Here is a 19,287-nt window from a genome sequence, read left to right on the forward strand (position 1 = left end):
GAAAATTATATTTTCCAACCTTTCTAGTTCTTTCCAGGGAAGGAACATACATGCATACAAAATACCTTCTTAAATATCTATGTAAGGAATATACATTTTGCAAAAAAAAACAAAAAAAACCACACCCAACCACCTTTCTATGAACCAAACTAAATATTAAAAACAAAACAGGAACATTTTGAATTCCTAGATTAAAAAAAAAAACTACATGAAGCTGGAGTTACGGTTGAGGCTACATATCAGTAATTTAAGAGTAAAAAACATTACAAGAAAATTGTAATTATTACATTCAGAGTTAGGATTTCTTTTAAAATAACCTGAACATGTGAAAGCATAGGAATACAGCTAGAGCACCCAAAAAACCTTAATTCTGCCATATAGTGATGCCATGAGGGAAAAACTAGACTAAAAACCCTGATTACTTTCAAAAATCAATTTAATTTAATCAGGGACCACAAACACTAACATTTCTTATTACATAGTGAGAGTTAGTGGAACAGTGACACAAAAATTTATTTAAATGTCTCCCTTCATTACAAGCCATTTATGCCTTAAATCAGATTTTTATTTCTTAAATTGCATATTAAGAAAACTCTCCTCACTTCTTTTTAACATCAGTGTCATTTGGGGGGCAGGCATGCATGGCAGATGACTACTTTCAATATAACATTCAATATAACATGCCATAAAATTGACATTTATATTTATAATATATGTGTGTGTTTCCAGACACACACGCATACATACACCACCACCCCCGTACAGGCCCGATTAAGTCAACGTAGCAGCCTGGAGTGTAAGTCAGCAAAGAAGTTGGACCACTGCTGCTTTTTACTAGAAAATACATTACAATGTTTTCTTTTGAACTACATCAATTTGGATTTCACAGAGAAAAAAGTTTCTTGGAGTTAAATTCAACACATTAATTTTAAATGATATTTGTTCCTTTTCCTTGGTTGTTCATATTATCATTCATCCATGAAGTTTAGAATTATTTATTCAGATGATAAGGTGAAAGAAAAAAAAGCCCCTCTTTGGTCAGTGACAGAACTTGTGAAAATCTGAAATACGAAACCTGTATGTTGCTATTTTCATTGGCTCGCCGCCTTCCTTCCACTCTGCTGATAGTGATGGTCTGTCCAATCACATCTATTGTACCAGACAATCTCCTGCAACACAGGACAGAATGGAATAACCAAAAAGTACTAAAGGACTTTTACAAAGCTTAGAACAAGCAAATTAAACAGCCAAGGCAAATAATATATGAATCAATTAAAGTCCGTAAGCTCCTTCCTCTGTACAAAAGCTATTTACAAGTCGCATAAGGTTTCTGCAGAATGCTAGATGCTAAAAACATGTTTCATTTATTGAATCTTACAACCTCAGCTTTCTTGTTTCTTTAGAATTAAGGAAAGGAGCAGTACAGCCTTCTCAAGAATAAAGGATGAATGTTTCCACATTCTACTCCCACCTCCCTTCAGTAAACAGCCATGTTTTTCTGCCTATGTTAAAAGAAAACGATCAGCAATATTGCAATTAAAGAGTACTGGTAACATGTAACAAGAAAAGAGTATCCTCAGAGAAATTCTATAAAAATTAGCAAATGCAATTAAAAAAAGTGTTACAGGAAACTATCAAAACACAGGAAATTTAGACCTGAGACTGCAGAAACTATGCCTGTAGTGGTCCATGGAAGATGGAGAGAATGACTAGGTATATAATGAGGCACTGATAAAAACGGTTAGCCAGCCCTACTGTGCATACTGTAGATATTGCAGCACATATTGCATGAAATCACTCATTCTCCTCGGGGTTTTGCAACATCTAGACATAGCAACATACCAGTTAGTGGGTAACGTCAAATGGAACAGGGTACTAGAAGCCAAGAGACCTGGATTCTGTTCTTGGGTTGATAAGTCTGCCTGAAACTCAGAAGCCACTTAGACCAAGCCACTTATCCTTTGGTACCTCAGTTTCCCAAAATGTAGAAGTGAAATATGCAAGGAGCTGCCTTTCCCTAACTGCTGTAAAAACAAAGTACAGGCAAACACTTAACTCCTTCCTGGGTTTGCCTTCATTAACAAAGAAATTAATAGTAGAATAAAAGTTCAACTCAAGCCTCTCGCCAGACTTTATTTTCATTTTTGTTTTTGGCAGGGACCCCCAGTGTTTCTCAGCCTTTCTTCACCCAGGATCCAAAATCCATCCGTAATTTATTGCCCAAATATCAAATACTTATGATTCAAAGGACTGATTCAGAGCATAAACCCATAAATGGTTTTGAGTGCAGGTAGGTGGGGGGACTGGTGTAAGTACTTCTCCCTTTCCTGCCTCCACAACAGTCAGGTCCAACAGCACCGTTAAGCAGCTGTGGAACCAGTTACACAATTTCTTGAAGTGGTGCTGCCCCCAGAGCTGAAATGAAAGCAGAGGTGTGGAGTGGAATGGCAGTTTCAGTAGAAAGAGTAGTAGAAGGGAGCAGAGTTTCTACTACCATCAACTTCATTTGTTCCTGCTGGGCCTAGTGTCCAAGGGATTTTGCTGTTTCCACCCACTTCAATCTGAGAGGTGCAACCTAGTGGTCACCACCTCATGAATAAGGCTACGTTTTAGTCACAAGTATTTTTAGTAAAAGTCATGGACAGGTCATGAGCAATAAACAAAAATTCACAGCCCATGACCTGTCCATCAATTTTACTATATACCCCTAACTAAAACTTGGTGGGGGCAGCTCGGAGGAGGGCGGTGGCCCTGGGGGCACTGTGTATACTCAAAGGGTGGCAGGGGGTTGTGTATGGTTGCACTGCGGGTGCTCAAGGGGGTTGCAGCCCAGGGGGTGCCACGAGTGCTGGGGGAGGGGGTTGGCGGGGCTGGGGTAGGTTCCCTTCCTGGCTCCTGGGAAGCGGTGACCAACAGCTCCTAGCTCCACCTGCTGCCTTCACTCCGCCCCAAGCCCTGGTTCTGCAGCTCCCATTGGCTGGAAACCACGGCTAATGGGAGCTGTGTGGGTGGTTCCTGCTGGCAGCGGCAGCACATGGAGCTAGGAGCTGAGTTCCTGTCACCCTTCCGGGGAGCCCCCCCCGCAGGTAAGCACTGCCCCACACCCCAATCCCCAGGCCTGAGCCCTCCCACACCCAAACTCCTGCTGCTCGGGGGTGGGGGCCTGAGACTGCTCCAGCATCAGCCGGTGCGACTGGCCCAGGGGCTGGCCGAGCTGCTCAGGCAGCTCCCGGGCCAATGGCCTGGGCCGCTGCATAAGTCACGGAAAGGCACATAATCTGTGAGCTTTGTGACAAACATGGAGCTTTACTCATGAACCACCAGAGGGTCTTAACCAAAGTTCTACTCTACATCCACTCAGAGATCCTTGAGATTTTCTGCATTTTTTGTCACTTTATATTACTGAAGATCTCTCACCACCACAACCATCATCCTTCTTGTCATAGAGGAATGAATCACAATCACAGAGATTTGAGACAGAGATGGGACAATAGAATTGACAATCAGAATTCCACTGATTGACAAACTTTCCAAGTACCTTAAATATCAACACAAAGGTCACACACAGTAGCTTTGTCTGAAAAACCATTAGTTTAAGATTTTTTTTTAACACAACATAACAGAAAAAAGAGACATGGTTGTTAAAGAATCTGTGGCATTTGTGTTAGAGCAGAGGGTATAAATCTTGGTACCCAAAGCAAATTCTAGCTCCAATAACTGTACCCTGGCTACCTAATTCCTCCGGAAATTTTCACTTGGCTAGTCCAGTCCCTTCCAGTTCTCAGCTGTCATATACTATTTCTCTGTGCCAGTAAACAGTTTCCACACGTCACCACAGAGGTGGCCATACTTCAAGCACAGTTTAAATGTCCTACATATATCCCCTAACGACTTAACAATGCTTTGAGAGATGCAGTGTTTATAATGCTCTTTGAGATCCTCATAGGAAACTCACCCTATAAGTGTAAATTATTAATAAAACATGCAAGTTATGCCAGCAAACAGAATTTTCTTCACTGTCTCATGAAGTTAACTAATCTACTTTCAGCATCATACTTAATACTCCCCCTACCTCTGTACTCTTTCCTCAGATGTGTTTCACTACATGCTTTCAAATCTGAGACGTTTTAAAATGTTCTCACAAGGTATACTGCTCTGATAATGTAGGAGAGAGGTTTAGCCCTTCACAAAACCTGGACTACTCATCTTCATTGGGCTTCAAATAATTCCCAAAGGTCTGCATTTTGGAGAGGACCTCTAAAACTAAAGGATACTAGTTCTGAGGTAGGAGAAAGACAAGGTCTTCTAAAAGCACATTTAAAAGAGGCAAACACAGACTAAACAGAATATAGCAACTGCAGTCCCTTAGAAATGTTGAGACATTTTTCATTTTAGAAGCAAGAGTCCGAAGGGTCCGTGTTCCCATTTTTCTTCTCACCCACACTGTGGCAAGTGTCCTAGTCTCTCTCTTTCCCTTTATGAAGTGGTACAGCTGTGAAACAGCTTGAGAATTTTAACATTTTGTCTTTCAATATGTTGCGCTTATTTTACTCCAACCTAATTTTTTTGCATGTATTCTGTGAACTGGAAACAGGGAGTAGACGAGGCTGCCTCTTTTCTCTAGTTTATTCTCTTTGGTATTAGACTCTTTAATGACAGCAATAAGGAAAGAAAGTGTGTCACAAGGTATCAAATCATAGAGACCGAATGCAAGTCTTTACTATATACAGACAATTCTCTATTACTAGTTAAAGACCCACCTACTAGTAAACCAGACATGTAACAGAACACTGCAGTACTTAGAATAATATCAGGATGTAAAGTCCCTTGGGTTCAAATGGAAATTCTGCTACCTTTTACATTCTGCCATCCTTCTGTTTTTAAGGACTAGCAATTTATATGGGTCACAAAAAGCACGACTGATTTAAGGGTGACATTAAACAAAGCTTTGGAACATACTGAGAGAAAAACAGGTATAATTCAAAAATCAACACTATTAGACAGAGGACTTTTGGAGAGAGAGTCATAGATTCTAAGGCCTGAAGGGAGCACTGTGATCATTGACTCTGCCCTTCTGCATAACAGGCCACAGAACTTACTTTAATTAATTCCTGTTTGCACTACAGCATATCTCTTAGAAAAACATCCAGTTTTGATTTTAAAATTGCCGGTGATGGAGAATCCACCACAACCCTTAATAAGTTGTTCCAACAACTAACTGCCCTCATTGTTAGAGACGTGCATCTTATTTCAAGCATGAATTTGTCAAGTTTCAACTTCCAGACACTTTGTCTGCTAGATACCTTTGTCTGCCAGATTGAAGAGCCCTCTACCATCAAATTTCTGCTCCCCACATAGCTACTTACAGATCGTCTCTTATAGAAGTCTCTTTAGGTCTACTCAGCTTCACAATTCACAACTACTTTGTCCTCAAACTACTACTACTAACCAGCTGGAAAATTAACTTTTGGAACTAAAAGTATTTTTTTTTTTTTTTTTTTTTTAGTTTTAGAGGGCAGAAAAAGCATAGATTGAAACTGAAGAAACTATATGCTTCCATGAGGAAAGCAGACATTCATCTACCAAAAGCTAAGCTTTATCAGTCTTACACAAATTCATTAAATCAAATGGAAGAGAACATACCACCACAGGTGAAAATCAATTATTACTTACATACAGTAAATTGCAAGATTATGTCATAAAGCTGCCAGACTATATCATAAAACGTATCAACAGAATATGAAAGTTTTAGTGACATTAGTCAATACAGTACAGGAGATTGAAACATTTTGGGAACAAGTGGGTTGACGTCGGGTGAAAAGAATGGAGGACCTAGCTATTCAGGTCTGAAAATGCAGGCAACACAGAAACTACACCTCACACACAGAAGTTATTCGCTGATTTTTTAAGCCAAAAAACCAAACAATATATCACACCAGTGTTTCACACTCAATTTCTAAAAGGAGGTGAAGAGCAAAATACAACTGCTGAATGCTATGTGAATATAAACCATAGTGAATATATAGTGCTTAGACAAAAACAGAGGTCTATTTGTGTTGTGTGTACATGTGCATAAGGAAGAAAGGAGGTGGAGGGGAGAGGGAGAGTAATATCTACCAGTATTTACAATTAAAACACAATCTGATGAAAGGTCTTGGATTACCAACCCTTGCATCTAAAGATTGAAAAACTGGATAATCAGCTAAAAAAATCAGAGTTAAACAGGTTTTGACTACTTAAAGCATGCTCCTAGATTTTACAATTAAGTCACCTACATGCTAAAAGCAAATTTGGGAGGCAGAGTTTGGAAGCAGATTGGCCCAGTTAGAAGTCAGTCTCCATCCAGAGACTATGCTGAAATTCACGCAATTACGATCTTTACATGTTACACAAGACCCCCAAGTGAAAGCACACAACAGGTCCACGAGATAGCAGCTGACGTTGAATATCTGGCAAAGCGAGAGCTGGCATTTATCGCCACATTCTAGGAACGTCCATGCACAGGGTGGTTCTGGGATAGCATTCTGACAAAAATAAATGAACCAGAGAGTGGATCTCCAGATCACCTACTTTACACATACAACCACTGTCCAAAACAACATAGTGTAGATTTCTTGATACTGAAAGAGGGATATGAAGGCTCATGGACCTTGTTTTCCTTATCTCAGATTGTTAACTTTCTTCTCCCCTTCTCCATTCAGTAAACTTTATCTGTTTTCTGTAGGAGTGAGGTACACACGTAACTAATACATTGGAAGCTGCAAGAAGTGTTACTTGACAGAATGCTTTAATACAAATTGAACAGTTCAAAATCCTTCCTTTTTAAAATTTACTTTGTATTTTGTTGTCTACTTCCTGAAAAACAAAAAACAGTGAAGAGTTCTCTCCTAAGTTACTTACCTTATAGTAACTTGGATTCTTTGAGATATGTTATCTACATGGATTTCACTCCTGGTGAGCATATTCCCCATGCACGCAAGATTGGATTATTTTGGCGAGTAATGTCTGTTGGGGCCATGCTTGCGCTCTAGGCGCCCTCTGTTACAAGCCCAGAAGAATATATTTCTTCCAAAGAGGGAGCTACTCTGTCTAGTGTCATAGGGCATACCCAAATCCTATCCACAATCTGAACAGGAGAGCTCATTAGTATTGTGGTGGTATTTGTAGACGGTATCAAGGCAGATGCACCTCTAGCCACTGATGAGTCCAGCAAGGGTGACTCCAGTTATGTGGTCATCGTGAGATCACTTGGTACTGAGAACCTGGGCTAGAAACATCTGCACCATGGAGGTCAACATCAGAGTTATGGGCACCAAGGTTATCAGTACCAAGTGTGCTGTGCTGACATTGGTACCAAGTCAATAGTACTAGGGGGGAGTATGAACCTTGGTTTCAGATGGTACCACAGATATCTTAGTGACCAGCCAACATACTTTGATCCATCATACTTAGATCTAGCCTGTGAACTCCCTTTCCACTGAAGAGCAAGAGCCAATACAGAGGCATGATGGGCCTTCTGCCTCATTTTACGAAGCACCAGAGAAGATGACCTATGCCTACACTCGTCCTTGCAGTGATGTTCCTTCCTATCCCTTTCTGATGACTGGGTAAAGGAGGTCTTGACTGCTCTTCAATACTCAGTAGTCAAAGAGTTAAAACTCTTCAACGAAAAAATGAGCCCAGGAGCTCACAGCAGAGCCAGTGCTCACAGGAGCACTAGCTGAAAGTTCAGGCTTCAAAGGTTCTTTTTCCTCATACTTTGAAGAGGCACTTCACTGAGCACTCCAGCAGAAAGAGCCTGACGCAGGCCTTGCTTGCTTTCTGTGTCAGAGACACGCCCCTCGCCAAGGCACAAGAGGCACCTAGAGTGTGCCCATCACTGAGAAGGAGAGCAACCTCACAAGACGGACAAATTTTAAATCCTAGTGACTTTAATTCAGTCATAGTGTCTTGAGTTCCAGTACTGGGGATATGTCCTAATCTACCATAAAAGGGTTTGCTTTTGTTTTTTTGCCAATGGGCATAAATAAAACTAACTACTACTAACTAGCCTAACGAGACCATGTGTAAGTATACACTAAAGGGGTTCCATCTTGCTGCCATGGGCAGTAAGAAGGAATTGAAGGACAATTTTGCTTGCTCCACCCTTTATGCCCTAAAGGCATGTAGGGTGCAGACACTGCCCCAAAGGACCCTGCGTGCCAAAAAGAATCTAGTCGTGTGGAAATGGGGCACATGCACACCAGAAGTATTATCCACATGGACAGTCACTCGAAAATGAATAATGTTTTAGTGAATGGTTCCATTCTAAGCAGAGAATGGTTATTTATAAACCATTCAAATTACACTATCCTTATTCTCCAAGAAAATCTAGTTCAAAAAGGTACTCTCTTATATGGCAGGCTAAACTTGTTTAGGTTTTATAAATGAAAAGGAAAAAAAATACAAATGCAACTCTGTTAAGAAATTCCAAGTTGATATAAACTGCTTCATACCTTCACCAGAAATGAGACTATGAACAATGAAATGTGTTTTAACACAAACTCAACTTTTTCCAAATGTATAAACTAATAAAATCTGAAAGATACTAATTATTGACTAGGCTACTCAGTATCAACTGTACATTTATATTTTGCTCTTCATCTTCATAGTGCTTTAGAAACCATTAACTAATAAAAGTAATGCTTTTCTTTGTTTCTTCTTATCCTACCTCCATATGTACATTTTGTTCCCCTGTATCTCCTTACGAGGACCAGGGATTTGTTGAGACAGTTTTACTTGCTGTTAATTGTTGGGCACAAGTAAGCAAACAAACGTAACAAAGTAATCCAGGTTCAATTCTGTACAACATTTATTGAACAGACATACTTCAACCCTAGTTGATATTTCCCCCTTTAATCTTGCAATGTTGATTCAGGGAATGTGAAATATTTATCTATTTAATTATGAACAAGCACAGATCAATGTTCTATGGCACTTACAGTGCTTTTTCTCTGAACCATGCAGAACTGAGAACATGACTGTCTAGGTGACAAGTCATTTTTCTCCTAATGAAAATATCCATTAGAAACATAAAATAATAAAATTAACAGAGCAGACAAGGGATAAACAACATAAAAATACTACCAAAAAAGTAATGGAGAGTTAGTTACACTACATATTACTAAAAATGTGCTGTATCAATTACAATATAGATGCAAGAAATGTTGCACTTCACTGTTCACGTTCATACCTAGACGGTTGGAAACATACCATTTTTATAAATGTTCCACTTTGACCTGTGAGAATAGAATAGCCTACAAAGACCTAAACCTTCTGTGTGCTGGCTGTTAAGCTAGTCTGAAATATACTTCATAAATGTTCGATCTGTTCACAATCTAGCTATCAATATGTTCAAAGAGGTTCCTTCATTGCTTTATATTTGTTGTAAATAGTGCAGGTGGTATTTTTATTAATATGATGTGTAAAACATCATAGTTTCCCTATTCAATTTTATATTGGTGTCTGACCAAATGCAGAGAGCTGCAAAGGGGTGTGACAGGGTGCTGAGTGAGAAGCACTTAATCAGCCCCTGCCACTCCCGCACCAATCAAGGAGAATGAATTGGGGCTGGTTGGATAGCCCTGTGTCTGCCTGGTAACGGGCAGCACCTGCCAGCCTCATGAACCAGGGCTATAAAGGTTCGGAGGAAGCAAAAGGCTAAGCACAGAGGGAGTTGGGAGCTTTCTGGTCTGTTGCTGGCCAGGCCTGTACTTGGCAAAGTTGGCTGTGAAACCTATACACAGGTGGAAAGTGGTGGTGGGAAAACAACTGTAAATAAAGAACACTGGTGTTGCATCAAGCTGAGGTGTTCCTGACTGACTGGAGAGGGCAACAGGGTCCAAAACCAGAGGGGCCCATGGTGCGCCTTGTTACAGGGGGCTTCTACAGATCTGAGCAGGAAAGGTAAAACAATAACAGATATAATTTAGCTTTAGGTACACGCCTTCAAAGCAGCTAAGCACACAATAGCTGGGCTATCAAATGAGGGAGCAGCAGCTACCTAGCTGGCTTCATCCAGGCTAGAACTTTTCGCTTTCTATCACTGAGATCAAAAGACCGGGATCATTTTAAAAAAGAACTGAAGAGGTTTTTGAGGTGAGCTGGTCTTGGATGCTGTCAGCGGTGGGTGGGGAAAATAAGCTGAAAAGAGGATGCACTCAAAGACAAAGGGAAAAGGCTACAAGCAGTGTAGGCTGGTTCTCCCAACTCAGAGACGGGGAAATAAGCCAGACCCACCTGAGCGGTGGATAGAGAGATTAAGTTTAGGCAAGGGAATATGTATGTACAGCCTCTTATTTTATATCTACTAATCTAAGTATTGTGTACCCTTTGGGCAAAATAAATCATGTTTTGTTTTGAAGAAGCTGATTCTGTCTCACTGCAAGTATACGCTGTCACAAGCTCCGAAAGAGAAACCCTTGTGGGGTCATACCCCAGTAGGACCTGCCGCATTAGTTACGGTTGATACCCAAGGGATCCTGGTGTGACAATGGGCAAACTGTGGAATTCCACCCCAGAAATTGTAATGGCCAAAGGCCTGACACCTCTAGGTGGTGCTCTCACAGAGACCCCAAAGAACGGACAGAGGTACACCTAGCCTAGTGACAGAACAAGACTCACCCTGTAATTATATCTGTCTCTGTTAAGCTGCTAAAAAAATCTAACTAAATACTGTATTATTTAGACATCTATTAGATGACTTCCATAATGTTCTAGTTCTTTCAGAAGTACATATTGTTTATTCAATAATCTTTAACCTTGTACATGATTAAATTTATACTGCAGTTTCTAAATAAACTGAGCTATCACGAAAGATATTCAATCAAATGGAAGTCTTCCATTATACAGGAGTATTCATATGATGTACATTCATGATTTTTTTTTTTTTCAAATGAAACCTATTACCATCTGGCTAAAACTGCTTCTTAGCTTTTTAGTAGCCAATGATAGTTCTATTTGTATCATTTGAACAACAGTTTCCATGCTCCTGGCTGACCACTATTACTGATTTACATACTGGAGGAAAAGCTATTTGGGTATTAGGGTTTTCTAGCTGATAAGCCATTGGATGGGGGCAATTAACAGGCTCTAAATTCAAACACTAGAGAAAATATTTTTAAAATGAAATGCTTTTCAATTTTTGCTTCTCACACATATATTATGTGGTCAGACCACCACCTGTTTTCAGACTCCCAAATAAGGGAAAATATGTGCTGCAATATCTAGGCACAAGAGTATATCCAGGAAACCACATGGCGGCCCTGACTAGGTAGATTTCCAAAAATCTGTCTAAGGGGGACAATGTCCCACCAATGACCAAAAAAAAAAAAAAAAATTAAAAAAAAATGGGGAGACGGAGGGGGGAGGGAGGGATTAAAATGTTAAATAAGGATTGTGCCCTAATTTTTTGTTTTTCTTACCTTAGTTCAGGTGATTCGGCCCTCCCATATCGCTCCTGCCACTTCCCGATGCCTGAACTGGCTTTTCTGGAAGCAGTGCTTGTCTGTGACTGAGAAGAGGTGCTGTTTCTGGTGAGATAAATTTTCTAGGTCTTTCTTTTCTTGTCTCTATCTTTTCTGTTCTTTGAGCTCCTCTTCTCTTCCCTGCTCCCATTTCCACTGTCATTCTTCCACTCCCTCCACCCAGCATATCAACTACTGTTAAAAGCTAGCAGGAGTTCTTATGTAAGACAAGAAGCTTTACTAGCAAATTTACAAACAACACTACTGCTAGTGCCTCATACTACACTGGGAATTTTTAAACAAGTGACATCAGACTGGGATTGCAGTGCAATCCTACCACCTGAAATAAGCTGTACCTAGTTAAAATTCTCTTATTTTAAGGGATAAGCATCTACAATAGTTTTTCCACGTTTTTTCATTAACCCACTAATTTGCAATAAAAAAAGTCAGAGTAACCTTCCCTCATATACAAACAGGGTGCAGGGAAGGTGCTGGTGGTGATGAGCTTTGTACTGCTGTTACAGCATTCTACCAAAAATGTTTTAAGTAGAAGCATGCATTGCAAATGATCCAAGACTAAGTTGTTTATAATAACTTACAAATATTTTTCTTTCAAAGTCTCATCTGACCATTTATAAGAAACATTGTTTTTGGCATAGCAACTTATAACTCGGTGTATTATAAAATAGCAGACATCAAATACTAAAAAAAGTCAGCTTTGCCATTATAAGGACATGCAATTACAATGATTTAAGCCAAGTTTATATATAATACAGACACACAATATACACACCTATTCTAAATGTGTACTGATGGAGAAGAAACAGATAGAAATATAAATGCTGGCATGCTGATTTGTGCTCTCTGTTCCCATACAAGAGAACCAGGTTAGATTTCTAATCTCTACTCCCAAAGATATCAAAAGTTGGGGAGTAAACCTGGCTCTTTAAGAAAAGGAGTGCACCTCCAATTGCTCAAGAATAACTCCTCTAATTAATAACAATGTTTACTGACTTTAGTACCACTGGAAAATCAGAATATGGTAGCTGCAAGCTGAGACTCAAAGATAAGGGATGTGAGGGGAAATGAAAGTAGGCAGGGGAACACTGGGAAAGGGAAGAGGCATGGCATGAAATTTGAATTCCATCTGCAGTATGTCAAAGGGATTTTCCTTACAAAATAACATTCAATTTCAATACACACACACACACACACAGTGCTTAAACTAAAATTGCACACTCCTATAATATACATCTACAGAATATGCAATCCATGTCTACACTACAAACGTTTTCCACATATTTTAAGCTAATATATTTAAAAATCTAATTTCATAGTAGTTCATTAACACTATCTAAAGTATTTAAAATACCAATGTAAAAATGGGCTGTGTTACACAAGGCATCATATCATGGAACAACAATGGTACTCTGCACAGTTCTAAAGCAATCACACCTGGAATACTGTGTTCAGTCTGGGAATCTCATTACCAATAGAGACAAACTACAGGTAATTCAGATGAGGGAAGTTTAAAAGTTATACGGTTTCTTGAATAAATAAAGGTTGGTGGAGGGACTTGAAAATAACTACCAACATCTGAACAGTGTAAGCCCCAAGCACAGAGAAGAACTATTTAGTTTAGTACAATGGAGTATAACTCAGAGCAACAGGCGGGGAACATTTTGGCTGAATATCAAGCAAGGATTTCTTTACAGAGAGATGTATTTGTCTGTTAAACAGCCTTTCAAAAATGTGATAGAAGCCCCCTTCTTTGGGATATTTAAAATTACTCCTGACATAGTACTAAAAAATGAATAGCAAAAAACCTTGAATTGGGGAAGAGTGGGACTGGATGACTCAATACATTTCCACTGCCATCATCTGTAACGTCTACGATACTATGATAAAATGCCTTCAGGTTTTTTGAGTTGCCAGCAGAATTGCTCTTCAGGACCATTTGATAACTAGAACAAAGTAGAGTCATGAACTCCAAAGACAGCCAAGTTCACAATCACAAACACAGTAAAGCTTAGAGTTGAAGGGAGGACACAAGCAGTACATATTAAAGCCAGGGAGGTTGGAACAATACTACAGTAATGAAGTTATTTCCTCCACTTTTAAGAAAAGTATGCTAAGTGTCAACCAAGTGCAAGAAAGCAAGAGATACCTTGTAGGGCGGGGACTAGATCCCAGGAGCCCGGAGTTGTTTTTATTCTAGCTTTCCAACTCTGAATTTTGTTTATTTTGAAAAAATGTATGTGTTCGTGCCAGTAGTGCAGTATTAACAGGAGACATTCTGGTGGCTATTCTACTCTTTGGCAGCCAAATTAACTACATAGAAAATACCATATGAGATACCAACACTGGGATTTTCATTGTTGTCCTGTTTGGTCCTATCATTTTTTCCTGGTCTGTCATGCTACCACTTCTTTTAGGAACATCACAGGAGTCGCATTGCATGCACAAAGAGAAACGCTTCACTGAGAGCTGGTTACAAACTGAAACTGAGTAAGATCATGCTTCCTTGCATATTTTTAACTAGTCACATTTTTTTATTTCTACAACAGATCAAAACCTTTAAAAAGAAAACTCTTTATGACAAGTTATAAAATTACGACTGTCCAACTGACCTGTTTGTCGGGATTCCTGATTTGAACAGTGGGGGAGGAGACGTAAACTCAGCTTTGGTCAATTGCACTGCCACCTCCTTCTCCATATTTCCAGTTCTGCCCTGCTGTACCTTCAAGATAATGTTTTCCTCATTAGCTCAGCCTCAGAAGTTTAACAGCACCATCACTCAATACAACAATACACACTGGTAAGACAGACCACATGATTGTGGGGATTGGTCCTGCTTTGAGCAGGGGGTTGGACTAGATGACCTCCTGAGGTCCCTTCCAACCCTGATATTCTATGATTCACAACTTCAATAATATTAAAACTATTATTCTTGCACAGTTAATAAAATCCCACATTTTACAAGGAAGAGTTACTTGCAAGAAATTGTTTTTAACAATAAAAAAGGAAACTAAAGAGCTTCACATTTATCTATGAAGATCAAAATTCCTAATTTTTTCAAGGCATATGACCAAGGACAATAAAATCTGGGTTAAATTAGTCTTCCTGCAGACTCTTATTTTATAAAATAACATTTTGATTTAAAATATCAAAGTTATTTTCAAAGACACTCCTCATCAAGAAAACTAATGGAATGTAAAGTCTTCACATCAAAAATAAACTGCAAAACAAGGTGAAAACATTCTTCATTTAATGAGACAGTAACTACAGCCTAATTAACTTATATACTCGTTCATTAGCCCATTCATTTATAAGCTGACCCCCCAAGATGGATAGGTAAAAACAGTAAAAACTGTATGACCCTTTCATAAGCCAACCCTATATTTCAGGGGTTGGCAAACTTTGGCTCCTGGACCGTCAGGGTTGGCAAACTTTGGCTCCCACTGGCTGGGAACGGCGAACCGCGGCCACAGGGAGCTGAGGGGCTCCGTGCCTATGAACGCTCCAGGTAAACAAAATGACAATGTATTAGATATTCAATTCAATGATTTCATAGAGTTTAAAATCATCAAATTTTGGTATAGACCTGTTTATAAGCCCACCCCCGCTCTTTGATGTATCACTTTTTTACCAAAAATATTCGGCTTATGAACGTGTATATACGGTAATTACCTCACTGTTGAAAGCCATACCAAGAATATTCAATTCTTGTACTTTAACCATGCAGCTACTGGCATTTTCAGTTTAGTAAGAAATACTAGAAATGTAGAAAAGTTTGTAAAGTAGTGCAAGATTTTGTAGCATTTCTATTTTAAGTACTTCTGGTGCAAATACCTCTAACACTATTTTTCCCCACAGATTTGGCAGCTGACAGTGGCACAGTTTATAAGCAAAATATCTGAAAGATTTTGTTAGGGAAATATGTGAGCACTATGAAAGAAACAGAAGTAATAGTAATTCAGTAGTGGAATGACACACATATGCCACCTCTTCAGAGACTCTCTTTGGAAAAGCAGTAGCAAAAGTGGAATTAGGAGCCAAAAAAACCTAAGACCTTTTCTAAGTATACTGTATGAGATATGCATTAGCCAATAAGGTAGATCAAGAACCAAAATTTTAAATGCAGAATTAGAAATATAATAACAAAGAGTTATACTTTCCTATGCTTTTTTAACAATACACACTCAACTTTCCAGTCCTTAACATCTGTAAAACAATTTCCATTTAACAACAACATTTATTGGATGATTGTTTGGATACCAATATCTCAAATTATTATATGGGAATTTAGCTAAATCATGGTATACTTCCATATAGGCTCTGATCTTGTAACTTTTCACATGACAATGGACTGCAGAGCCTTTGCACAGCCCCAATGCCTTAAACAGAGCTCCACACAGGCACAGTAGTCCAACCTTAGATGGTAAGTTGTCTAACGCAAGGATTGTGTCTTCCTTTACGAATTTATGTACAAACACTTCAGAGACTTTCAGTGCTTAAGTAATTAGTAATGATAATAAACAATCTTGGATTCTTTAACCTCACAGGATATCCAGCTTAAAGAGAAATCATTGTGGAGCTATTTCCATGTATAGTAAAGTAATTTTGTATTCAACATTTTGTTGCCATGGTCACACTGGAATTTTAACAAATTTCTAATCAAACATGCAAAAGAGTGGCATAATTGTTCAAGTTTTCCTTTTAACCAGAAATAAAAAGGCATAATAGCTAGAAAAACTGAACTACTAATTATTACAGACCCTTCAGGTGAAGGATAAAATCCCTAAAGATTTCTACTGGCCAATCAATTCTGGAAAATGTGAAAATACTGAGATTTATTTTTGTTAATTACTTCAGGGCTAGTCTAAACCTATAATATGAAGGCAAATAATATTTTCGTTTTTATAGTTCAATGGAGAATGAAAAGTGTTTAACAAAATGATAAAATAAGCATGTTCTTCATTACCCTGTTCAGCTTACTCTATTTTCTCATCCTAACCAAATGTATGCCCTTTTATGTTTTAGACCCTTCAAATGATCAGCCATAGAATGCTATTTCAAAAACTAAAACCATACATTTACAAAATTGTTTTGTCACATTCTAATTGTAATCATACCTCAAATATGAAGTCTGGAGTGGTTATGAACAAACTGTATTCAAATAAAATTCATTCATGGTTCTATTACGGGGAAATTAACAAGATTAATATTAAATGATAGGTTCTGTACTAACCCAGACAGAAGTTATATTCTTCAAAAGAAAAAATGTCTTTGTCCTCAGACATCTATAGGAGATATGTACATATCCTCCTCATTACCAGAAAAGGCACGTAAATTGGAAGACACGCATGGCCAACAATCTCTTGTGTTTAGACAATGAAAATACTTACCTAAACAGCGACATATCACTAGCTCTTGCCCCCAGGCTGTCTTCCTGTTAGAGCTTCAAACCTCAATCCCCAGACTCAAGTGAGGAAGCCTCTGAGTCGGATCACTTAAATCTCCCCTTACCAAGGCAAGCAGCAGGTCCAGAAGAGAGTCTGACCTTGTAATGGTTAGTTGCAATGGGAGACCACACTCCTTGCATTTTCTGAACTCTGCCATGATGAACATGGTGGAAAGAAAAGCTACAGAAGCTACTGTAAAGAATATCCTCACTGAGACAGAGAAGAAAACTAGTGGACACTGCAGCAATGTAGGAGTGAGAAATGGCGCACTCCCCCACAAACAAACAAAAAAACCCCACCCACCTGGCTACAATTGCTGTTTCTGTTGCTGTAGCATGGAATAGAGAAACAGCAATCATCTATTCTGAACTGGTTTTAATGAAGTTCAAGAATGAAATACTTACCATACATTACAACTCAACCACCAAAATAAAATGACTTTAGTATTGCAACTGAATCTACAGACTTATTTATATTAAAAGCAGTTTTAATATAAATTGAATGATTAAAGAGTGACTTTCAAAAAAAGAGAAAATTTAAGTCAATGCTTCACTCCAGTCTACTGAAAATAAAAACAAGTAGCTAGGTTGTGTTTCTGTTAAAATACTGATATTTTCTTATGGCAGTTTGTCCTCATTTAGACAAATATCAGATGGAAATAAAGCAGAGTACATCTAACCCACATTAGACAACAGAAGAACCTAAAAGAAAAGATATCTTCACATCTCAGACTCACTGAGGATGAAGGGTACAAAATAAAGTAAAATAACTACAAGGCTGTTGGGTAAAATATCATGCCATAACATCCTCCAATAGCTTCCAAAGCCTCTCCAGAACCACTGCAGGAATTCTTTAACCTGAATAACAAATGCACTATAACTAAAAAAATAAAACCACCACAGAAAGCAAGTATAGTTTCACTTAGCAATTGTTAGTGCACTAGGCCATTAACTCACATGCTTGTAGCAGTGATAACAAAACAAACTTTTTTTTTTTAATTCAGCAACTTTGGGAGATACACTGAAAGTCACTGATGTAAGATAAGAGCTTAGAAAAACAGCTATGTCCACTTCAATCTTGCCTCTATCACTTGAGAGTAGTATGGGAAGCAATACTCAACAAAAATGAGAGCAACCAAGGAAAGTTTACTAAAATTCACCTTAAAAAGATTGTATCTGCCATCTTGAATCTCTGCACCTGGTGTTACTTCCATAGAATTGTCTTCGGCCTAAGTTAAATAACACATTGCCCATTAAGATACCACACAACTTTGAATTGATGGGCTACATCATGACTAACACATGGTTACAGCCTAGCAGTGCCACTATCTGCACAAATAGTCAACGAAACAACAGAGAAAGATTCTGGGTGGCGGGAAAAGAAAAAGTATGAACTTATTAATAATGATATTGTACCAGACAGAAGAGGTTTCTAACACACAAACAGTGACACAGCACCGTAACAGCTTTATGGGGGGGAGGGAGGGACGGAGTGTTTACATATTATGGAATACCACAAAAATGTTATTAATTACCATAATTTTATTTGTAGTTGAGGTAACTGGTAAAATTTCGAGTCCCATTCGTATCCTCTTTTGTTTTTCACAGTAAGCTTTCCAGGTATCTTCATTAAACCCATAATTGAAATAATCTGAAAGATCAGCACCTTCAAACAGAAAAGCACAAATTCTAAGAATTAAGCATTATAACTCATCCTTCCTTTTCTATTTCTGCTTTGTTTATAGCAACAGAAAGAATCAGAAATCAGGGGAAAGTCCCAATGTTAAGAATTATAGATTTCTTACACTGAATAATATGCAACCTTCTACAGTTCAACATATTTGATGTCTATTCTGGTCATGCTATACATTCCAATTTTGCAGAGATCAGGCTTCAAATAATAAATCAAAAAGCAATATGCCTCTTACATCTTTGTAAAGACATCATTTCCATCTTCAAAGCAATTTATAAAATACTCCAATGAGCAGTTTAGAGGGATAAAAAGAATGCAAATACTGGCCAAATCTGGCTTTACCATATGTATTGGGAGAGAGGTAAGCAGAAAACAATGAACACATGCAGAGACCCTAAGAGTCAACCTTCTCCTCAAAGTCTGTGGGTGCCCTGCATGAATACAATATATCAGAGAGTTCCAAGAGCTAAGGGGTAATCATTCTATGTAGCTTTTACTGCTAGTAACATTACTTTCTGCTTTATCTCTGGTAGCACATTCAGGCATGGAGCCAATGGCAACAACCCTAGAGAACTTTGGATTTTCCACTCATGGATCTCTCAGGATGTCCATGAATTTAGCTGGGC

General features: G+C 38.6%; 1 protein-coding gene across 18 annotated transcripts in view; it reads right to left on the minus strand.

The window, feature by feature from the left end:
- Nucleotides 1-19,287, minus strand: part of FIP1L1 (factor interacting with PAPOLA and CPSF1) — a 70,681-nt gene that overhangs the window by 33,008 nt on the left and 18,386 nt on the right. For 6 of the 18 annotated variants that reach the window (XM_073342034.1, XM_073342038.1, XM_073342035.1 and 3 more), the window contains 6 exons: nucleotides 18,504-18,634; nucleotides 18,129-18,197; nucleotides 14,135-14,244; nucleotides 13,331-13,468; nucleotides 11,463-11,570; nucleotides 1,076-1,169 (listed from right to left, as the gene is read on the minus strand). In XM_073342034.1, coding sequence (XP_073198135.1) covers nucleotides 1,076-1,169; nucleotides 11,463-11,570; nucleotides 13,331-13,468; nucleotides 14,135-14,244; nucleotides 18,129-18,197; nucleotides 18,504-18,634 — 650 coding nt within the window. The remainder of the gene's footprint in view (nucleotides 1-1,075; nucleotides 1,170-11,462; nucleotides 11,571-13,330; nucleotides 13,469-14,134; nucleotides 14,245-18,128; nucleotides 18,198-18,503; nucleotides 18,635-19,287) is intronic. The other 12 variants (XM_073342037.1, XM_073342032.1, XM_073342045.1 and 9 more) reach the window with 6 other exon arrangements.

This window comes from Lepidochelys kempii, chromosome 4 (assembly GCF_965140265.1).
Source record: "Lepidochelys kempii isolate rLepKem1 chromosome 4, rLepKem1.hap2, whole genome shotgun sequence".
NCBI lineage: Eukaryota > Metazoa > Chordata > Testudines > Cheloniidae > Lepidochelys > Lepidochelys kempii.